The sequence below is a fragment of the Ranitomeya variabilis genome, chromosome 1 (assembly GCF_051348905.1).
Source record: "Ranitomeya variabilis isolate aRanVar5 chromosome 1, aRanVar5.hap1, whole genome shotgun sequence".
Classification (NCBI taxonomy): Eukaryota; Metazoa; Chordata; class Amphibia; order Anura; family Dendrobatidae; genus Ranitomeya; species Ranitomeya variabilis.
This window is the reverse complement of record NC_135232.1, coordinates 613,842,042-613,866,454: the sequence shown is the minus strand read 5'-3', so window position 1 is coordinate 613,866,454 and position 24,413 is coordinate 613,842,042. Positions and strand designations below refer to the sequence as shown.

The window sequence follows — 24,413 nt, the reverse complement described above, 5'->3', positions numbered from 1 at the left end:
TGAAGAGCACAGGGCGCCAGTGGCAATCCTGGTGTTGGGCTGTGAGCACAACCCCCATCTGTGGACGTCGGGCACTCAGACCATCCTCATGGAGTCGGTTTCTAACTGTTTGTGCAGAAACATGCACATTTGTGGCCTGCTGGAGGTCATTTTGAAGGGCTTTGACAGTGCTCTTCGTGTTCATCCTTGCACAAAGGCTGAGGTAGCGGTCCTGCTGCTGGGTTGTTGCTCTCCTACGGCCCCCTCCACGTCTCCTGGTGTACTGGCCTGTCTCCTGGTAGCGCCTCCAGCCTCTGGACACTACCCTGACAGACACAGCATACTTTCTTGCCACAGCTCGCATTGATGTGCCATCCTGGATGAGCTGCACTACCTGAGCCACTTGTGTGGGTTGTAGAGTCCGTCTCATGCTACCATGAGTGTGAAAGCACAACCAACATTCAAAAGTGACCAAAACATCAGCCAGAAAGCATTGGTACTGAGATATGTTCTGTGGTCCCCACCTTCAGAACCACTCCTTTATTGAGTGTGTCTTGATATTTGCCAATAATTTCCATCTGATGTCTATTCCATTTTCACAACGGCATGTGAAATTGTCAATAATTACAAATAACACTGGCGCTCGCCACTAGTACCCACAAAATGAGTGGGAGTAGGCTGTGGAATCCCCCAGCTGCTGGTATCCCCAAAGAATGTGCCACTTCTGTAAAAATAAATACATATAATAACTGATACCGCGCTTAGGTGATAGTAGAAGACCAGTCCTAGCTACAAGAATAGCAACCAAAACACATGAATATGTACGGCGATAGATGATACGCTACACGTTATAAAAAATCAAATTGCCAACTACTGTGTGAGCCGTAAACCTGCTTACTCCTTAAACCATGTACCGTACATCCAGGTGTGTATACATTACATTAAAATACCCATGGACATGTGTGGTGCCCGTACCTAGTACATTAATCACACTTATGTGCTGGAATAAACTTAGTAATAATAGTTCTTACCATATGGAAGTGTGGTCCGCAGGGAAAAGTATATTATGCTGACATGCCGCCAATCTGCTCGTGGTGGGTACCGGAGATAGTGTACGTGTCTCACCGGTGGGCTCGGCAGGTACGAGGATGGAATGACCTGCGGGTAGTAGTGGTCAGGTGGGCGCACATTGGCTGGTGCCGCCTAGACCAGTGCGAGGTGTAGCTGCTCAGTGTAGAGCCAGGAGACGTCCCGGCCGGAGGCGTCCCTGGTTACACTGAAAGAAAAAAATGGCCGCCGCTGACAAGCAGCGTGTGACGTCACGGGCCTACGGAGCCTTGCTAGGACAAAAAGACTAACCGACGAGTTTCGAAGGGTAAACGCCCTTCTTCATCAGGGTTCAGATTGAACCCTGATGAAGGCCCGTGACGTCACACACTGCTTGTCAGCGGCGGCCATTTTTTTCTTTCAGTGTAACCAGGGACGCCTCCGGCCGGGACGTCTCCTGGCTCTACACTGAGCAGCTAGACCTCGCACTGGTCTAGGCGGCACCAGCCAACGTGCGCCCACCTGACCGCTACTACCCGCAGGTCATTCCATCCTCGTACCTGCCGAGCCCACCGGTGAGACATGTACACTATCTCCAGTACCCACCACGAGCAGATTGGCGGGATGTCAGCATAATATACTTTTCCCTGCGGACCACACTTCCATATGGTAAGAACTATTATTACTAAGTTTATTCCAGCACATAAGTGTGATTAATTTACTAGGTACGGGCACCACATATGTCCATGGGTATTTTAATGTAATGTATACACACCTGGATGTACGGTACATGGTCTAAGGAGTAAGCAGGTTTACGGCTCACACAGTAGTTGGCAATTTGATTTTTTATAACGTGTAGCGTATCATCTATCGCCGTACATATTCATATGTTTTGGTTGCTATTCTTGTAGCTAGGACTGGTCTTCTACTATCACCTAAGCGCGGGATCAGTTATTATAGGCATGTGAAATTGATTGTCAAACAGTGTTACTTCCTAAGTAGACAGATTTCACAGAAGGCTGATTTACTTGGCGTTATATTCTGCTGTTTAAGGGTTCCCTTTATTTTTTTGAGCAGTGTATATAATTTTTTAAAAATATTCCAATTTCCCCATCTTTAAAATAAAGATAAAAAATGGAACACATTTGGTATTGCCACATCAATAAAAGTCTGATCAAAAAATTAAACAAAAATGGCAGAATTGCAGTTTTTTCATAGAATAAAATGCAATAACAAGTGATGGAAACTCTAAAAATGGTGTCAATAAAAACCTCGGCTTGACCACCAAAAAAAACTAGCCCTGACATAGCTCCATCGGCGGAAAAAAAATATTAAGCTACGGTACGTCTCAGAAAATGGCAACAGAGACCAAATTTTATTAAATTTTTTTCAAATTGCCATTAAAAAAAAAGAAAAAAAAAGGTAATCTTAATCTATACAAGTGTGAGATCGTCGTAGTCGTACTGACCTGTAAGATCATGTCACCATTTCTTTTTTTTTTTTTTCATCACACTATGAACATTGTAAACATAGAATCCATGTTGGAATTGTTCCTTTTTTTCCTTTCACTATTTCCCTAAAAGACAAGCCCTCGTATGGCTACGCTGATACAAAAAAAAAAAAAAAAAAAAAAAGTTGCAGCTCTTGGAAAAAGGATAGGAAAAAAAAGGAAAGTGCAAAAACAAAAAGACTGCCTAAGGCTATGTGCACACGTTGCGGATTGGGGTGCAGAATTTTCCGCACAAAATCCGCATTTCCTGGCAGAAAACGCAGGTGCAGATTTGCCACGGATTTTATGCAGATTATGTGCGTTTTTTATGCGGATTTTCTGCGTTTTTTTTTACCCCTGTGGATTTCTATTATGGAAGGGGTCAGAAACGCTGCAGTTCCGCACAAAAGAAGTAGCATGCTACTTCTTTTGTTCTGTAGCGGTTTTCATGCGGATTTTTCCGCACCATTAGCACAGCCTTTTTTTTTTTTCCAACTGATTTACATTGTACTGTAAATCACTGTGCAGAACTGCAGCGTTTCTGCGCGGAAAAATCCGCTGCGGATCCACACCAATTCCGCATTGTGCACACAGCCTTAGTCAAGGGTAATAATGGACAGAAGATGGATTGTTCTTCAGAAAATAGGTGGCATAAGACTATGTATGAGAAGAGTCCTGGGGCATGCATTAGAAACACAGCCTTTTATTTCTGTCCCATTAGAGAGGGGTTACGTATTCTCCTAATGTTTCTTTTTGCTCCTGGCAACACTTAGAAATCCATTATGTCTCCTCCCTTACATAATCATTTGTTGTATTGGCTTGGTTGGTCATTAAAGGGAAAATTTTAGCCAGTTTTACAGTGCCTTACGAAAGAATTCGGCTCCCTGGAACTTTTCAACCTTTTCCCACATATTATGCTTCAAACAAAGATACCAAATGTAAATTTTTTGGTTTAGAATCAACAACAAGTGGTACACAATTGTGAAGTTGAACGAAATGTATTGGTTATTTTCAATTTTTGTGGAATTTCAAAAACGGAAAAGTGGGGTGTGCAATATTATTCGGCCCCTTTACTTTCAGTGCAGCAAACTCACTCCAGAAGTTCATTGTGGATCTCTGAGTGATCTAATGTTGTCCTAAATGCCTAATGATGATAAATATAATCCACCTGTGTGTAATCAAGTCTCCATATAAATGCACCTGCTCTGTGATAGTCTCAGGGTTCTGTTTGAAGCACAGAATGCATCATGAAGACCAAGGAACACAACAGGCAGGTCCGTGATACTGTTGTGGAGAAGTTTAAAGCCGGATTTGGATACAAAATGATTTCCAAAACATTAAACATCCCAAGGAGCACTGTGTAAGCGATCATATTGAAATGGAAGGAGTATTATACCACTGCAAATCTACCAAGACCCGGCTGTCCCTCTAAACTTTCATCTCAAACAAGGAGAAGACTGATCAGAGATTCAGCCAAGAGGCCCATGATCACTCTGGATGAACTGCAGAGATCTACAGCTGAGGTGGGACAGTCTGTCCATAGGACAACAATCAGTCGTACACTGCACAAATCTGGCCTTTATGGAAGAGTGGCATGAAGAAAGCCATTTCTCAAAGATATCCATAAAAAGTGTTGTTTAAAGTTTGCAACAAGCCACCTGGGAGACACACCAAACATGTGGAAGAAGGTGCTCTGGTCAGATGAAACCAAAATCGAACTTTTTGGCAACAATGCCAAACGATATGTTTGGCATAAAGGCTACACAGCACATCACCCTGAGCACACCATCCCCACTGTCAAACATGGTGGTGGCAGCATCATGGTTTGGGCCTGCTTTTCTTCAGCAGGGACAGGGAAGATGGTTAAAATTGATGGGAAGATGGATGGAGCCAAATACAGGACCATTCTTGAAGAAAACCTGCTGGAGTCTGCAAAAGACCTGAGACTGGGATGGAGATTTGTCTTCCAACAAGACAATGATCCCAAACAAAGCAAAATCTACAATGGAATGGTTCACAAATAAATGTATCCAGGTGTTAGAATGGCCAAGTCAAAGTCCAGACCTCAATCCAATCGAGAATCTGTGGAAAGAGCTGAAAACTGCTGTTCACAAACGATCTCCATCAAACCTCACTGAGCTCGAGCTGTTTGCCAAGTAAGAATGGGCAAGAATTTCAGTCTCTCGATGTACAAAACTGATAGAGACATACCCCAAGCGACTTGCAGCTGTAATTGCAGCAAAAGGTGGCGCAACAAAGTATTAAGTTAAAGGGGCTGAATAATATTGAACGCCCCACTTTTCAGTTTTTACGTTTCCACAAAAATGGAAAATAACCAATAAATTTCATTCAACTTCACAATTGTGTTCCACTTGTTGTTGATTCTTCAACTAAAATTTACATTTGGTATCTTTATGTTTGAAGAATGATATGTGGGAAAAAGTTGAAAAGTTCCAGGGGGCCGAATACTTTCGCAAGGCACTGTATGCTATGGAATCTGCGAGCTGCATGATGTAGCCACAGATACCTTGATTCCAGCGACATGTCACTTACTGGGCTGCTTGCTTCAGTCTTGATGGAATCCCTGTTTTCTCTGCAGTGCTCAAAATGCTGAGCTGCGTATGACCCCGCCCACACTCCTGATTGGCAGCTTCCTGATTACACTGTGCATTGTGATGGAGGCAGGGTTACACAGATTAACCTGACTGCTGTGCAAGTGAGACCTAGTCCTGCAGTGATAATCTCCTGGTTATAAAACCTTGATTGTACTGAAAATACAGCAAACTACTGGGCAAGTGACATCACTGGAATCAGGGTATCTGCCCCTACATTATAATGCTGTCAGGTTACATAGCAAAAACCTGCTGGCAGTTTCCCTTCTACATTGTTAGTAAGGATCTTACCTTATCACAGCTATTAGGATGTCTAATAAGCTCTACTTCCATAAGAGACAAGTGACCAGTGGTTTTGTCAATGTGGCAACCTTGAGTATATGAATGAATCTAAAACACAAAATAAAAAAAGGTTAGAGATATTCTGCAAACTCCTTATCATAAATAAGCACTAAATGTATTCCTAGGGTCACTCTTAGATGCATGTGATGGGATGCCGGTATGGGATCTATACCTGGCACAGTATTTGGTAGGTGTAGTATATTTTTTGGCCAGAAGCTTGAGGGCTATAGTACTGTTTTACGAGTGTCGTCGCTGATATAACCTGGCATGTAAAGGAACTTCAATACTTTATATTCAGCTGAACAATGAATAGTCAAAATGATCAGAGAGCTCCGCAGGATAGAGAAAGCTATCATAATCTGGAGCTCTGCATACAAAATAAAAAAAAAATCCTTTTACATACGAGTTTTGACTCTCCCCAAATGCCGCAAGCCAGCGTTTATAGCTGCTCCAGTGCTCCCGCGGCTTATATGCCACTTCAAAGCACTTCTCCATTTATAAGCATGGGCATCTGTGTGCAGCTGATAGTCTGCCATGAATATAGGTTAAAATCGCCGTCACTGGAGCTGCATTAATGAGCATATTAGGAAGCGACGTTACTAGTCCTTCCCTAATAAAATTACTATTAGCAGAGCTCCCTCAGCAGTAGGCGCAGAAACACCCCAGGAACTGCGGGGGATTTCTACTTGATAGAATTTTCAACATGTCACAGCCTTTGATAGGTAGAGGTCTGGTTGCGGAGATCTCTGCTGATCACTAAAACCAAGGGGCAGAGGCTCTCGGCTGCATGCTGTGGTCCTAAAGCTTTCTGTAGCTCTCTGAAGGCCTTTACGTAACTTCCTTGATTTAGTGATTGGTCACTGATTTTGTTTTTTACAAAACCTGAGAATTATTTATTATCATTATTAAAGGGAATCTGTCAGAAGTTTTTTTTTCCTATGGAATCTGAGACAAGCATGATGTAGGGGCACAGGACCAGATTCCAGTGATGTGTCACTTACTGGGCTGCTTGAAGCATTTTTGATACAATCCTTGTTCTTTCTGCTGCAGATGTAGCAGAGCTCAGAATGCTGAGCGGTGTATAATCCAGCCCACACCACTGATTGTCACCTTCCTGTGTACACTGTAAGCAAGCTGCCAATCAGTGGTAGGGGAGGGGTTACACAGATTAGCCTAGTTGGCCAGCACAAGAGACTTAGTCCTGCAGTCATAATCTCTTGTTGATAAAACACTGATTGTATTAAAACTACAACAAGCTGCTAAGCAAGTGACACATTCTTGGAATCAGTGTCTTTGTACCTACATTATGCTGCTTTAAGAATAAAAAAGGCAAAAACCTGCTGACAGATTTCATTTAGAGGGGATGTCCAGTGAAAACTTGTTATTACCTATATTTGTTGATCAACCGAGCACGGCTCCATTTATTCTCTATAAGGCTACAGCAAAAAGTGGGACGCAACGTTCGTCCACCCTTCAGGGAATGAATGGAGCAGCTGCCGAGCATGCACACTGCCGCTCTATTCTAACAGGGATAAAAAGACCTCATTCTGCCGATCGGTGCGGGTCCCCGCCGATCGACAAGGTATCACAATCTGGTGCATATTGGATTATGGTCTAGAAGTTCCTTCACTCCTTCTGTCTTGTGCTGTTCCTTTAGGCTTTACAATATGAATTACATAGGATATCAATGTTCCATAGAGAGCCCCTTTAAAGCCAAGGCAATTGCGGACATTGCATACATACAGATTTGTAACATAATGCAGTAACGTAAGAGCAACGGTCAACAAATCTGGTCTACTCGCCGTGGACACTTTCTGCCCAATTATGCACATTTTTAATTTACATACATTTTCAGGAACTAATTATTGTTTGTAATAATACCCTGTGATGCAGTGACCCGTTACACCTAGGGGGCACTGCATTTTGCTCCTCAGAATATACATGGAGGCATATCTGTAGTTGTAATGGTTGAACTAGCCACCTCCCACCTATGGGAGTGGTTACAAGAATATAATGTGACCGTGTGGTCACATGGGGAAAAATGGATGGACCCGAGTGGTTTGTGTGCCAGGTCCTGGAGGGCCTCTGTGTTGGGAGGTCCTGGGAGTGGGACTAGATCCCTGAAGAGCACATGGGGGGGGCCTGTGAGTTGGACGGTCCCAGATGGGGATGGGCGTCCTGAATAGCGCACAGAGAGGACACGTGTGCAGAGTCCGTGATGGCACTGCGTTTGAGGAAGCTACAGCCCGTCTGAGGATCTGGACTGTCAGGTGGTCTGGTGAGCAAGGCATTGCCCGGGACAGTGATCCCAGTTCGGCAGCTTCCCTGAGAGAGTACTGACAGGATTCAGCGTGTGGAGCAGGAGCTCCTGGAAGGTAACCCAACGTATGGGGAACCGTGCAGTCACCCATGGTAACTGGACGGAGTGAGGTCCAATTAGAGACTGCAACCGTAATGTCGTATGTTGGTGCTGGTTGTGCTCCATGGACATTAATGAACTGTATGGCGTGCGGTCACCCACGATAACTGGACACGGAGGTTCAGCGTGTTTAGTGACCGCGTTTCAAAGCCGTATACTATGATGTGAAGATTGATGTAAAGACTGTTTGCTTGTTCATATTTCTGTGGCTTATGACTCCATAATAAACCACATGGACTGTTAAAGTGAAAACCTGTGCCTGACTACGTTAATCCACTGCCAAATGAGTGTCCCCCAATACACTCAGTAAGTGCAATCTTACAACCCTCATAATGCACTTGACATTTGCATAAATTCTGCAACAAATTCCAAGGCAAAACCAGCATGTCACTTTTTTTTTTTATTATTATTCTATTGCTACAATACGTTTGTCAATTTTATTTTAGTCACTTACTGGGCTACTCGCTGTAGTTTTGACAAATAGGTTTTTTTTTGTTGCAGTTCTACTAGTCTTCTCAGTTAAACTCCTGCTATGGTAGTCCTCTATAATCATAAAGTAATTAGGAAAACACGGCACATCTGGAATTCTGGTGGTGCACAAGTAGGATAACCAAATACATAATCTGTTATGTAGAAATACTTGGCACTCATATAGGTGTATTCAAGAACTTATTTATTGAATGAAGAAATTCCAGAAAATTAAGAGACGTTTCGGTCAATACTGGACCTTCATCAGTCACTGGATAGAGGAGATCTGTGTGGAAGCGCTTCCTGTCTTAGCAGTGCACACTGCAGACTCTCACACAGCGCGGCCACACAGATCTCCTCTATCCAGTGACTGATGAAGGTCAGGTATTGACCGAAACGTCTCTTAATTTTCTGGAATTTCTTCATTCGATAAATAAGTTCTTAAATACACCTATATGAGTGCCAAGTATTTCTACATCACTCCATAGTCATGAGTCTGGCTATCCCCCACCCATTACCACTGATAAGCAGGAAGCTACGACTCAATGGCAGGGGTGAGGTTATACAGCGTTCATCACTGAGAAGACTAGCAGAGCTGTAGTGATTTTGGTGAAAACTACAGTAAGAAGCCTAGTAAGTGACCCAGTGTTAGAATCTGGGTCTCTGCCCTTACTTTATAATTTCCTAATATACTTCCCTCATAGTGAATAACTGGTAAAAGACTCCCTTTAAAAATGAAGGCACATTACAGATGGTCTTTTTAAAACAGATTCTATTTCTTTTTGGCACCATCTCCGATGCAGGGTCATGTATACCCATGGATACACACTACAAACTCTACATAGCTTTAAGATAGACAAAAAAGTCAGCTTACCGTATTAGGCCAGTTTCACACAACCTGATATTTCTGTTATCGGGAAAAACGGTACCAGAGATGTCAGTGTCCATGCGTGTAATACTTTCGGCACACGTGTGGCAAGCGTGTGCTGCCGTTTGCTGCATGAGTACCACATGCACGGGTGCCTGGGAAACAGCAGTACAGTAAGCGCTGTTCCCCGGCGCTGGGTGCTGAAGACGGCTCTCATGATTCTCCCCTATATATATTCAAGTGATAACAATGACAGCAGGCGGCAGCAGCTGATGGGTTTATTACTCCCATCAGCCTACACCTGCTGCCGCTAATAACAGTGACCGCAGGAGTGGCTGATGGGAGTATTCAACCACCACCTCTGCTAAAAATCAATAAATGAAAAAAAAAGGCATGGGTTTCACTGCATTTTCTATAACCACAAATACATTTTTGAGAACCAGCCTTGCTGAAGCTGACAGCTGGGGGCTGGTATTCTTAGGCTGGTAAGGGGCCATGGATATTGACCCCCCCCCCCCCGCCAAACCTAAAAATAGCAGCCCCCTGCCGCTCAGAAAAGGCACATCTATTAGATGCACCAATTCTGGCGACTTGCAGGGCTCTTCCCACTTGCCCTGTAGCGGTGGCAAGTGGGGTTCATATTTGTGGGGTTGATGTCACCTTTGTATTGTCAGGTGACATCAAGGCCACAGCTTAATAATGGAGAGGAGTGTATAAGACACCTATCCATTACTAACCCTATAGTTACATGGTAAATAAAGACACAGCAAGAATAAAGCCCTTTATTAGAAATAAAACAAAACATACTTCACCATTTTTATTTAAAAATAACAAACATAGTCATACTCACCTAATGCCTTATTCCACTGAATCCCTCGTCTCCTGTAATAAAACAAAAATAAAAAACAACAATATCCCTCACCTGTCTGTCGATCTGTCCCATGACGTAATCCATGTCTGGGGGATAAATAGTTTTCAACCTGGATGGTGCTGTGACCGTCGAGGCCGAGAACCACTGATGAATGAGCTACTGCGAGTATATGGAGGGAGCCTAGAAAGAGCGTGGATATTGCTCACCCTCCTGGCTGATGTTAACGCAACCAAGAGAGCTACTTTAAAGGAGAGCACCTTTATAGGGGCTGACTCAACGAGTTCAAACGGGGGATCTGTCATAGCTGTGAGAACCAAGTTCAGGTCCCACGGCCTAATCCTCTCCTTAAAAATGGGTCCAGATCTTATTGACACTTTAATAAACCTAGCAACCCAATAATTACCAACAATATCACAGCTAAACAAGGCCCCCAGGGCTGATACCTGGACCTTAACGGTATTTGTGGAAAGACCAGTCTCCAGTCCTTTCTGAAGGAATTCCAGGACCTGCCCTCTCCCCGACTCTAAAATCTGAGGTAGCTAAAAACTTCTTCCAGGTTCTGGAGTAGATCTTGATCGTGACTATCTTCCTACTCTTTAGGAGAGTGGCTATCAAATTGGGGGAAAATCCCTTATCCCTCAGTAAGGACCTCTCAAATTCCACGCTGTCAGGTGAAGCCCCGCCACTCGTGGATGGAAGACCGCCCTCTGGGAGAGGAGATCTGGGAGCTCCGGTAGTACACAAGGCTCGGTGACTGACATGGTCCTTAGCCACGAAAACCATGCCCTTCTGAGCCAAAAGGGGGCAATCACGATAATTCTTGCCCTGTCTTCCCTGATCTTCCTCACCACTAGAGGTAAAAGGGCTAAATGGGGAAAGGTATACCCCAAGTTTAAGTCCCACCTGATTAAGAAGGCATCTACCACCAGTGGTTTTTCTACGGGGTTGAGAGAACAGAACTGCCTCACTTTTCTGTTCTTCCTGGTGGCGAAGAGGTCTATGTCTGGGTGACCCCACATCCGCACAATCTGGTCGAAGATGGAGCTTTTCAGTGTCCATTCTCCCTGCCTGAATAGGCTGCGTCTTAAAAAGTGTGCTCTGATGTGGTCTCTTCTTATGTACAGAGCCATCAGTGACAGAAAATGTTCCTCTGCTACTTGGAATAGCTGCTCTGCCACTTCCATTAGGGGTCTGGACCGAGTTTCCCCTAGGTGGTCACCGCACCTGATTGTCGGAGAAGATCCTGACATGATGACCCTGTAGGGATATAAGGAGCTTTCTTAGAGCTAGCTCCACTGCCATAAGCTCCTTCAGGATAGAAAAACTACCTAACTGTTCACTTCCATGGCTACTTCCCACATTCTCATGGGTTTTTCCCAGGGCTGCATGGGCTTCTGACCAAGCTGCTGATGTTGCTGCTGTTCAGGGTGTAACTGCTCCCGCTGCTCGCATGACTTCATCCTCTTGAATCAGGATTAGGCCCAGAAGCAATGGGTGACTCCCCCTCCCGGATATCCGGGTCAGCAGGTTCCTCGTGCCATCTTCCTTCCCCCAGAGATTGCCACCACGCCCCTGAACGTGAAGCGACCGCACAAGCGCCCAGCCCTTCTTGCAGGCCCATGACCACACCACTGGCCCACAAATGGATCCGGGTGCCCCCAGTTTCTGCAGGCCGTGTCATAGGGCCTGCCCAGGATACGTCACCAGCCGAGCCCCCGGTCATGTCACGCAGCACGCCCCCGGATGTGCCCACACGCGGCCCTGGAGCCCTAGGACACCCCCCAGCCCTAAGCCGAACGCTCCAGGGGTATACTTACCTGTCTTCCGGTGCTGGTAATCTTCCCCGGACACTGCTTCACCTGCTCCAGTCACTGTGGTGCAGTCCCATCCTGGACCCACCATGGCGCTTCCAGGGACCCCGCACCGGCTGAGGCAGGGGACCCCCGCTGCCTGAACCGACTGGCCGTGCCTGGGATCCATTGAATCTTCATACAGGCATGTCTGATAAGGTTCCCCGCAGGGACAGGAAGCCAACTGATGCGTGGGAGAGGTGCCGCCCTTTTATGTCTGTAGGTTTCCTGTCCCTGAAGGGCGGATCCCCTCTCTCGTGGTGCTCTCATGGGAGACCGAATAAATTAAAATTCAATACAGATAAGGTGGGGAGCAGGAGAGCACATGGTGACGCGTTTCGAATGCGGGATGCCGTTCTCCTTCAAAGCCTGATGGGAAAGATTTCCCATGGACCCTATAAACAGGTGGGAGCAACTCCAACAGGATAACAGTCACGTGATATTTAAAACCAATACAAAACAAGTACTTACAAACACAAATGAAGAAATATACAAAAACATGTTAACACAATCAGAATAAAATGTACATGATACAACAAACATAATGACAATGAAGAAATAGAAAACCTAATAGTGACACATAATATCTCGGCGCAGATTCAGACCTTCGGGAAACCTAGTTTCCAAACTGAATATCCAAAAGGCCTCCTAATAATTAATTAGGTTACTCCAAGTGGATTTTAAACTGTGCCCACAATACTACAACAGCCAAAAACAGGAGTGAATTAATTGATTATAATACAAATAAAAAAATAGGCATTAGACCTACCGGTAATTATGTTTCCAGGAGTCCATCCTGACAGCACCATGGAGGACGTCCTCCTCCACCTTGCTGGGACAGGAAACACGCGAGAGTTTAAAAGGTCATGTCCCACCCCCAAATCCTCAGTGTTGTAACAAGAACCGCCTCATGAAAATGCAAATAATACTTTAATGACAAAAGAACATATTACATCATATGTCAGAAACACATTACATCATATGTCGGAACATCAAAGCAGGGATGGAACAATCAGTGCTGTCAGGATGGACTCCTGGAAACATAAATACCGGTAGGTCTAATGCCTATTTTCCAGGACGTCCCTCCTGACAGCACCATGGAGAGTACCAAAGCACCTCCTTAGGGTGGGATTACCGCTTGGAGAACTTTTCTCCCAAATGCAGTGTTGACCAGACACGACATCAAGTTTATAGTGTTTACAAAAGGTATTTGCACTTGCCCATGTTGCTGCCCTGCAAATCTGCTCAAGAGAGGCGCCTGCCCTCTCAGCCCAGGAAGCAGATATCCCTCGTGTAGAGTGTGCATGAAGACCCCCCGGAGGTGGGACCCCTTCAGACTGGTAAGGCCTCGGAAATCACAGACGTGATCCAACGAGCGATAGAGGCCTTCTTTCCCTTATTCTTTCCCCCGAAAAGAATGAACAAGTTTGGATCTACCCGCCAGGAACTGGTGGCTGCTAGGTAATCTAAGACTGCCTGTCTGACGTCAAGGGAATGAAGGGCTTTTTCTTTTGCGTTGGCAGGGTTATTACAAAATGAAGGTAATACAATCTCCTGATTTCTGTTTTTTGCTGAGCCTACTTTTGGAATAAATGAGGGATCGAGTTTAAGGATTAAACTATCCTCTCTAATCTGTAGGTACGGATCCCTGGTACATAGTGCCTGGATTTCCCCCACCCTCTTGGCCGTGGTGACTGCCACTAAAAATGCTGTCTTCCGTGTGAGGATTGATATGGGCATATTATCAGCCAGGGCGTATGCGTCTTTACACAGGAATCTGAGGACCAAGTTGAGGTCCCAGGGAGGCGTCAATTGCCTAATGGTGGGGCGCAACCTCTGAGTAGCTCGGATAAATCTAACCACCCACGGGTGTGATGCTAGGGGATAGTCAAAGAAGGAGCGAAGTGCCGAGATCTGCACCTTCAAGGTGCTTGGTCTAAGACCCTTGTTGAACCCAGCCTGTAGAAGGTTTAGGATTCTAGGTATGTCAGGAGTGTCTGCCGCAACCTCAGACCTGCCACCATCCAGACAAAGGCTTCCAGATCTTTAAATAGATTGCCGATGTGACTGGCTTCCTGCTGGCCTTCCTGCTGGCTATCACCTGATCTGATAAGCCTCTAGCCTTCAAGATGTCCCCTTCAGGATCCATGCTGAGTGATGGAGTTTCCCTGGATTCGGGTGGTAAATGGCGCCTTGGTGAATTACATCCTCCCTGAGAGGAAGCTCTATTGGGTTCTCAATCGTCAGGTCCCCTAGCAGAGGGAACCAGCTCCTTCTTGGCCAGTATGGAACGATCAAAATAACCTGAGCTCGATCCTTCTTGATCTTCCGGAGAACAGCTGGGATCAGCGCCAGAGGTGGAAATGCATATGAGAGAGGTTCCGCCCAGTCTTGGCTCAGAGAGTCTACCCCTTCCGGGAGATCCAATGGGTTCAGAGAGAAGAATTTTGAGACCTTCGAGTTTCTTCTGTTTGCAAACAGGTCTATCCTGGGAGTTCCCCAACGAAGACATAAATCCTGGAAGATATCCTGGTTGAGTTCCCACTCTGTTGGGCACACCCGCCTTCTGCTCAGATAGTCTGCTATCACATTCTGAGAGCCCTCCAGGTGAATTGCAGAAATGGATAGGACCGAATTTTCTGCCCAGCGGAATATTCTTCCCGCCAGATTCTGGAGCAGATGGTGTCTTGGGCCCCCTTGATGTTTCAGGAATGAGACCGTTGACACATTGTCGGATAGTATCCTGACATGACGATTTGCAAGAGTGAGTCGATTTCTTCTCAAGGCCTCCCAAACAGCATACAGCTCCTTGAAGTTGGAGGAGCTGTGAATGACATGTGCTGGCCACCTGCCCTGTAGGATGTTGCCCTTTAGATGGGTTCCCCAGCCCCACACGCTGGCGTCCGTAGTGATCACTACATAGGGGGAAGTAGACCATAGCACTCCGACTCTTAGGTTCTCTGGCTGTGTCCACCAGAGGAGAGACCTTCGTACTGGATTTGTTAGCTTCAAAGTACTGTCCAGTGAAGACTGGCGATGATCCCAATTGGAGAGAATCAGTCTCTGCAGAGGTCTTGAATGTGACTGTGCCCATATGACACATGGTATGCAAGCCGTCATTAGACCTAACACTCTCATGGCCATCCTTATGGAAACTCTGTGTTCTAATAGGTGCCTGATCTGGATCTGGATTGCCTCCAGCTTGTCTTCGGGCAGTAGAGATATTCTGCTTCTGGAGTCTAGACACACTCCCAAGAAGGTCTTCCTGTGTTCCGGAGTCAGGTCGGACTTCTGCCAGTTTATGACCCAGCCTAATTGTTCCATTACTGATATTGTCCGGCTTCTGTGGGCTCATAGTGTCTCTGGCGATCTTGCTACAAGGATTAAGTCGTCGGGATATGGAACTATTATGATCCCCTGGTTTCTCAGGAAGGCGACAATCTCCGAAACCAGCTTTGTGAATATACGAGGTGCTGAGGCAAGCCCGAAAGGAAGGCATTGAAACTGGTAGTGACAGGTCCGGGACGGCAGAGTTACAGCAAACCTCAGAAGCCTCTGCTTTGCTGATCGTATGGATTCCATAAGGAACCTTTTGTACCTGACCCAGGCATTCAAAGGTTTTAGATTTATTATCGTGCGGGAGTCGCCGGACGGTTTTGTGATGGAGAATAGGTTAGAGTAGTGTCCCTGGCCTACTTCTAGTGGAGGGACCGGGATTATGACTGCTGAAGAGAGCATGTCTTGAAAATGTATCAGCATGGCAGAGCCCTGCGTGACCACGGTAGGAGCGATGTATCTTTCTGGAGGAGGGGAGTAGAGCTCGATGCTGTATCCTTCCGCCACGGTCCGGAGGACCCACTGATTCTGAGTGACCTGGCCCCAGTTCTCTGCAAAGTGGCGGAGCCTCCCCCCAATATATGTGGCGTCATTGTGTTTTGGATCTAGAGGATGGGCTGAAGAAGAAGTTCCTGTTCTTATTGCCCTGGCTACGGGAACCCCTGTATGATCCTCTATTGGGTCTACCCCCTCTGAAATCATACTGTTTCCTGAAGGGGAATCCTTTCCGAAAAGACTGAGACTTTTTAGGTTTGTCCTCTGGGAACCCCTCCTTTTTATCAGAGGCAGATTCTAGAATAGTATCTAGAGAAGGTCCAAATACTCTTGACCCTGAAAAGGGGATTGAGCACAGCTTGGTCTTAGAGGCATTATCTCCTGACCAGGATCTTAACCAAACCGCCCTTCTAGCCGCGTTAGATAAAGAGCCGCTCCTAGCTGAAAATCTAACTGACTCTGCCGTCATATCAGATAGAAATGCCATGGTTGATTTCATAATGGGAAGGGAGCTCAAAATGTCGGACCTCGGGGTTTTATTAGACAGATGCTCTTCCAATTGCCCCATCCATAAATACATAGATCTGGCCACCGAAGTGGCTGCTATGTTAGTCTTAATTAGGGCCGTGGAAGATTCCCAGGCCCTTTTAAGAAGTATGTCAGCCTTTCTGTCCATGGGATCGCGCAAATTGGATGAGTCCTCAAAGGGTATGGCAGTCTTTTTGGCGACTTTTGCCACTGGAACATCTATCTTGGGTATTTCCTCCCATAACTTGACTTCTTCAGAATCAAATGGTAAGCGAACCTTAAAGTCACGAGACCGTACCAGCCGACGTTCAGCCTTCTTCCACTCTTCCAGTATCATGGCTTTAATATGTTCGCTAACGGGAAAGACTGTCTGCCGACGTGACATAAGTCCCCCGAACATCAGGTCCTGTCTGGACTGTGGCTTGGATGTCTCTTCTATCTGCATCGTGCTTCTCACTGCCTGGACAAGCTTGTTCGTCTCCTCAGCCTGGAAGAGATATTTTCTATGGTGGTCTTGGCTCCCTGAGGGGAGCTCCCCCTCTTCTTCTGAGACTGAGTCCTCTGGGTCGGACCTGTCCTCAGAACTAAACTCCGGCTCTCTCAGGTCTCGCTCCCGTCTGGCTCTCTTGCGGCCAGGGATGGGGCTGGACTGCCCTGAAAGGCTGGACATGGAAGCCTGGACCTCTTCCCGGATTAGGGACCTCATTTCTGAAAGAAGTGAAGATTGTTAATCCCTCATAACCTTAGATGAGCAAGATGCACACAAGGTCTTGCCGTGGGAGTCCGGGAGTTTCACGTGGCATATGGGGCATCTGTTAGACTTTGTAGAGACCTTGCTGGGTTTTTTAGCTGGTGCGGGGGGGGACAGCGGGGGTTCCCTTATCCTTAAATGACATAAGATAGGGAGTAAATAGGATAGGCCTGACTTTTCGGAAGTGCAGTGAGGGTAGTCTGCGCTATGCACACTTACCCCTTCATCGCCGGGCATGTCTCCTTCCATAGCACCCTCCATAGCACCCTCCAGTCACTCCAGACGCTGGGTAGGAGTGCCCGTGCTGCTATGCGTTCCAACGCTGGAGCGCACGCACTTCCCCGCTTTACAACATCACCGGAAGTGACGATTACCGGATGCGGCGATACCAGAAGTGACGTGGTTCCCTCGGAGTTCCGGAAGATGCTGTGCAGGACGAGACACCGCTCTGGATGCCGCGACTCCCTGCCACATGGAACCGCATCCACAGCGGAGAGCCTCCCCCTGGGAGGAGCGGCTGCCACCAGGAGCTTCGTCCCGCTCCTGGTCTTTGGAGCAGAGGGACTCCCCACCCGGAGAGTTTCTACCCTGAGCCTCTTGACAGGAGGAAGGGTATTGGCAAGCCGCACGATCCCCCTGAGCTCCAGTAAGCCTGTGCAGCTTCTCTTGTGCGTCCCTCCTTGCAGGGACAGGAAAAACACTGAGGATTTGGGGGTGGGACAAGACCTTTTAAACTCTCGTGTGTTTCCTGTCCCAGCAAGGGGGAGGAGGACATCCTCCATGGTGCTGTCAGGAGGGACGTCCTGGAAAAAACTTTCTACCAATATTTCTAGTAAAAACGCCAAAACCTGTCTTATCTATACAGTATGGCTCCCAATGTAATAGTATAAAGGAGATCATTAAAACATTTTTTGTCAGTACTTTATGAGGATAAAATTGTGGCTTTTATTTTGAGGTGAGGGTGCAATATAATAGCTAAGAAAGCTCCATCCCTAGGTAATGTTCTATCACCGAGATTTTTTAGGTCTGACAGATCCAGCAAAACTTGGATTAATTATAAAGGCTTCTTCAGATGTGGAGCGAATTCCTGCAAAATGTGTAAGTATGCATTTCCATGTAATACTTTCTCTAATTACAAACCAATCAAATTAAACAGTATATATCTGTAACTCCACAAATGTTATCTACTGCGTTTGTTGCGTTTTGTGCCATTTACTTTATATTGAATGTACTAGGTGCAAAATAAAAATGTGTGCTAATTAACACTTAAATTATATTTATAATACCAATAACATTAATAATAGGAACACTTCATGTACTGTCACCATAGACAATTATCGTGCTTCCAGGTCTTTGGTCTGGAAAGAGTGAGGTTACCATCACGGTTTCCCGAAGGTCTGAATCTGTGCCGAGATATTATGGGTCACTATGAAGTTTTCTATTTCTTCATTGTCATTATGTTTGTTGTATCTTGTACCTTTTATTCTGATTGTGTTAACATGCTTTTGTATATTTTTTCATTTGTGTGCTTGTAAGCGCTGGTTTTGCATTGGCTTTAAATGTCACGTTATCCTATTGGAGATGCTCACACCTATTGATAGGGTCCATGGGAAATCTTTCCCATAAAGCTTTGAAGACGAACGCCGTCCCCCGCATTCGAAACGTGTCACCATGTGCTCTCCTGCTCCCCACCTTCGCCGTATGGAATTTTAATATTTTGACTAAACGATGATTTTATTATTCTCCTAGCAGCTGCACTCCCTACCTTTGCCCTATATAGTTTTAGCCTGCATTCACACACCTTATCGTCTGAACCCAATGTCTTTCTAATATTAGGGCGAGAATGAAATATGAGACAGAAGGAAGTACCGTAGGTAAGCGTAAAAATCCCATTCTTTATTTTATAGGCAAAGATCCGTGGCCAATATTGGAATTTCTTCTACAGATGTATTGCAGATGGGCATTGGGACATGATTCAGAATAGGGTAAATCTGTACAGATGTACCCCAGATAGGCATTGGGCCTTGATTCAGAATAGGGTTAATTATTATTATTATTATTTATTGTTATAGCGCCATTTATTCCATGGCGCTTTACATGTGAGGTGGGGTATACATAATAAAAACAAGTACAATAAACAATACAAGTCATAACTGGTACAGGAGGAGAGAGGACCCTGCCCGCGAAGGCTCACAATCTACAAGGGATGGGTGAGAAAACAGTAGGTGAGGATAGAGCTGGTCATGCAGCGGTTTGGTCGATCGGTGGTTACTGCAGGTTGTAGGCTTGTCGGAAGAGGTGGGTCTTCAGGTTCTTTTTGAAGATTTCGATGGTAGGCGAGAGTCTGATGCGTTGTGGTAGAGGTTTCCAGAGTAGGGGTGATACGCGAGAGAAATCTTGTATACGATTGTGGGAAGAGGAGATAAGAGGGGAGTAGAGAAGGAGATCTTGTGAGGATCGGAGGTTGCGTGTAGGTAAGTACCGGGAGACGAGGTCACAGATGTATGGAGGAGACAGGTTGTGGATGGCTTTGTACGTCACGGTTAGGGTTTTGTACTGGAGTCTCTGGGCAATGGGGAGCCAGTGAAGGGATTGACAGAGGGGAGAGGCCGGGAGATAGCGGGGGGACATGTGGATTAGTCGGGCAGAAGAGTTTAGAATAGATTGGAGGGGTGCGAGAGTGTTCGAGGGGAGGCCACAGAGCAGGAGGTTGCAGTAGTCAAGGCGAGAGATGATGAGGGCATGGACTAGGGTTTTTGCAGATTCTTGGTTGAGGAATGAACGGATTTGTGAAATATTTTTGAGTTGAAGTCGTCAGGAAGTGGAAAGGGCTTGGATATGTGGTTTGAAGGAGAGATCAGCGTCAAGGATTACCCCGAGGCAGCGAGCTTGTGGGACTGGGGAGAGTGGGCAGCCATTTACTGTAATGGTTAGGTTCGTTGGGGGGGTCGCGTGAGATGGGGGAAAGATGATGAATTCTGTTTTGTCCATGTTAAGTTTCAGAAATCTAGCGGAGAAGAAGGATGAAATAGTGGACAGACATTGAGGGATTCTGGTTAGTAGGGAGGCGATATCTGGTCCAGAGATGTAGATCTGTGTGTCATCAGCGTAGAGGTGATACTGAAAGCCATGAGATTCTATGAGCTGTCCCAGGCCAAAGGTGTAAATGGAGAAGAGCAGGGGCCCAAGGACTTAACCTTGTGGGACTCCGACAGATAGGGGGCGAGGTGAGGAGGTGGTGTGTGAGTGGGAGACGCTGAATGTCCGGTCTATTAGGTATGATGAGATCCAGGATAGGGCCAATTCTGTGATGCCAAGGGATTAGAGGGTCTGTAATAATAGGGAATGGTCCACTGTGTCAAAGGCAGCCAACAGGTCGAGGAGGAGGAGGACAGAGTAGTGTCGCTTGCTCTTGGCGGTTAAGAGGTCGTTGGTGACCTTAGTTAGGGCAGTTTCAGTGGAATGGTGTGACCGGAAGCCAGATTGTAAGCAGTCAAAGAGGAAGCAAGAAGAGAGATGGGAGGACAGTTCAAGGTAAACGTGTTGTTCCAGTAGTTTGGAGGCATAAGGGAGAAGTGATATAGGGCGATAGCTAGATACAGAGGATGGGTCAAGAGAGGGCTTTTTGAGGATAGGTGTGATGGAGGCATGTTTAAAGCTTGAGGGGAAAACACCAGTTGTTAGTAATAGGTTGAAGAGATGGGTTAGGGTTGGGATGAAGACTGTGGTGAGGTTTGGGATGAGGTGGGATGGGAGCGGGTCAAGCGCACAGGTGGTGAGATGCGATCTTGAGAGTAGAGTGGAGAGTTGATCTTCTGTAATGGTGGAGAAGTTGGTTTTGGAGGTGGAGGGCTGGGAAGTCGGGAGGAAGGGCTCTGGGGGTTGTTGACCAAAACTGTCTCTGATGCTATCAATCTTCTGCTTGAAAAATGAGGCAAAGTCTTCAGCTGAGATAAGTGGGAGGGACGGAGGAGAGAATTGAAGGTGTTGAATAACTGTTTAGGGTTGTGAGACAGGGAGGATATGAGAGATGAGAAGTAGGTTTGTTTAGCTGTGGCGAGTGTGGTCTTGAAAGTAGTGAGGGACTGTTTGAATACGATGAAGTGCTCGTTGGAGTGGGATCTTTTCCATCTGCGCTCAGCAGCCCTGGAAGCTCGCCTCAGTTCTTTGGTCAGGCTGGTGTGCCACGGCTGTCTGTTGATTTTGCGAGATTTGGTATGTGTAAGTGGGGCAGCAGATTCCAAAGCTACAGCTATTGTGGTGTTATATAGAGTGGCAGCGTCATCCGCATTGTGTATGGAACTTATGTCTGTGAGAGGGAGGAGGGATTCAGAGAATGAATGTAGGTCAAGATGTTTAAGATTTCTGCGAGGGTGTGAAAGTTTGTGGGGTGGGGATTGTAGACATGGAGTGGAGAGAGATGAGAATGTGAGAAGGTTGTGGTCAGAGAGTGGAAGACGTGAGTTAGAGAGGTTAGATAGGGAGCAGAGGCGGGTGAAGATGAGGTCCAGTGTTTGACCATCTTTGTGAGTGGCTGCAGAAGACCATTGAGTGAGGCCGAAGGAGGAAGTGAGAGATAGAAGTTTAGTGGCAGCTGAGAGGGAAGTGTCAATGGGGATGTTGAAATCGCCCATGATGATAGTGGGGATGTCCGCAGAAAGGAAATGAAGTAGCCAGGTGGTGAAGTGGTCAAAGAAGGTGGTGGCTGGCCCTGGGGGGCGGTAAATGGCAGCCAGTTGGAGGGGGAGTAGATGCGCACAGAGTGCACCTCAAAGGAAGGGAGGGTAACAGAGGGTGGCAGTGGGATTGGGGTGAAGGAGCAGTTATCTTGACAGGAGAAAACCAACTCCTCCGCCATGCTTGCTGCTGGGGCGGGGTGTGTGAGAAAGGTGGAAGCCACCGTAAGAGAGTGCAGCAGGGGAGGCTGTGTCAGAAGGGGTGAGCCAGGTTTCGGTGATGGTGAGGAAGGAAAGTTTGGTAGTAACAAAAAGATCATGGATGTAGGAAAGCTTGTTACAGACAGAGCGAGCGTTCCACAGAATCTGTGATTATCTGTGTGGAATCCCAATTTTTTAAAAAAAATTTCCGCTCTGAAGATATATTCAGCATAAAATACCTTATTCATGCATATTGTGTGCTGAACAGTGGATTTGATGATAATATAAAGTGTTTACACCACTTGTGCTGCCTACACTGCCAGAGCCACTGAGCTCAATGGCTTTCTGTACAATCCCCACTTTTTGTTTCATTTTCCCATGTGCTACTCTATCTAGTATACCATATTAATTCATATTGTGCGCTAAACAGTGGATTTGATGAAAATAAAAAAAGCGTTTGCACCACTTGTGCCGCCTACACTGCCAGAGCCACTAAACGCAGTGGCTTTCTGTGCGAACACCGTTAATTTGTTTAATTTTCTAATGCACAGATTTATCTAGTATACCTTATTTAGTCACATTGCTTGCTGAAAAGTGGATTTGATGAAAATTTTACGTGTTTGTACCCTTTTCAAAAAAACTTTTTCCCATAGGCTCAGTTTGTTGACAGCACTGCAGCCAATCACTGAACTCAGCAGCTTGTGCCATCAACATCGGCAAAGCCACTGATTAGCTGGAGCAACATGACGTTACCACTGCAGCCAAACACAGATCGGGGCAGCAGTGGAGACTCAGCGTTGAGCTCGGGGAGGGCAAGTAAAGCATAGTTTATTATTTTACAACAAACTGATCTAATGGAGAAAACTATTCTGAAAGGGGACAACTCTTTTAAGCACGGAATGTGCTCTAAAATCATCATCAAAAATCTAAATGTGTGAACACACACTTATACTGCTTAGGGTTAGTTCGTACCGTTTAGCCATGGAAACACATGTCGGAATAGTAGCGGTACACACAAATGGCAATTATTTTGTAACAATACTAATTGAAAAATAGTTTAATGTTTTGGGATGAGCTCAAGCAAGAATAAAAAAAAAAACTTTAAAAAAAAAAGAAAAAAAAAAGGTCATGACCTTCAAAAAGACGCACCTTAAAAATTATAGACAAAATGTGTGTACCTGATGTAAAACCGTGCATTCCTCGAGATGTGCCGCATACAACGTTCTCCAGGAAAATCGCAGCTTGCCATTCATCCACTGGAGGAATCGGACATCGACATCTTGCTTAGAGGAAGTAGAAATGTCTTTAGGCTTTTGGATTGACACATCAACAGGACACTAGGAGACATAAGGTGTAATTTATACATACTACAAGTTGTTGGCAGCGCAGCAAAATGATCCTTCCCTTTACTGTGTCACATCGGAGAAGTAGAAAATGTCACATTTTATTATATACCGGTACTTAAAATTTTTGAAAGACAAACAAAAACACAAATAGGACACTGAAGTCTGCTCTCCCTGCAGCTGCATCTTATGCACTTCATTGGTCAGACAATATAAAATGTCTATTTACTTCATACAATATATACTAACCAGCATCCTGTCACTATGCAGAGAGCTACAGGCCTTGTACATGCTGATCTGCTGGATTGGACAAAAGATAGAGGAACCTTTTGAAGATAGAAGACCGGATGGATAAGTACCCAAGAAATCAACCATCTCTGACAACAGTACAGTGGTGGCCGATAACTAGGCAACAAGCAGGAAACTATAGAATTAAAAATCTGTTCTTGAGAGCAGAGAGGCTTTATTAAAAAATGGTATGTGCAATTTTACCCATTTTTGATCATGAGAAAACTCCTGTAGAAGAAGAGGTGACAGGTCTTCCTCCATTTTTTTCTCTACCCTCTTGTCGCTCAGTTATCTGATCTTTCTCCTTCAAAATTAAAGAGCATATGGAACTATCGGAAAACTATTTAAAGAGGGGCAGGGCCAAGATCTTTTATTAGCTTCGAGCACTCTTCAATTAATAAAAGAGGTCGAGTCAGACAAATTCCATCAATGAAACCATCTGTAATAAACTAGAAATTCACAGCATAAATAAAGTGCTTATTCCAATCTGTAAAATGTGTGCAGCCCAACTTATGTGAGGTGCTTCTACTTATAATAAAAAAAACAAAATATATATAATATCCCAATTTGGTTTACATAGCTTTATCTTTTTTTTGTGAGTTTGAAAGACAATGAATGGAGTGTAGGATGAGCTCAGCATAGAGCGCAGGATAAATGTGAGCAGAGCCTTACTGCGATCTTTGGGAGGCAGAATGAACAAATCAACAACAGGTGAAGAATCGGTTTTATTTATTTTTTACGTCATTCCTCTTGCGGTATAAGTGATTAGACGACTTTATTCTACGGGTCAGTGCGATTACAGCGATACCAGATTTATATTTTTTATTTTAGGCTGCTGTCACACACACAA

General features: G+C 45.5%; 1 protein-coding gene across 2 annotated transcripts in view; it reads right to left on the bottom strand.

The window, feature by feature from the left end:
• The window catches only part of TEDC1 (tubulin epsilon and delta complex 1), a 97,470-nt gene that overhangs the window by 48,563 nt on the left and 24,494 nt on the right, over positions 1 to 24,413 (bottom strand). For both annotated transcript variants that reach the window (XM_077293149.1, XM_077293140.1), the window contains exons 4-5: positions 23,111 to 23,269; positions 5,419 to 5,517 (exon numbers count right to left, since the gene is read on the bottom strand). In XM_077293149.1, the coding sequence (XP_077149264.1) occupies positions 5,419 to 5,517; positions 23,111 to 23,269 (258 nt within the window). The remainder of the gene's footprint in view (positions 1 to 5,418; positions 5,518 to 23,110; positions 23,270 to 24,413) is intronic.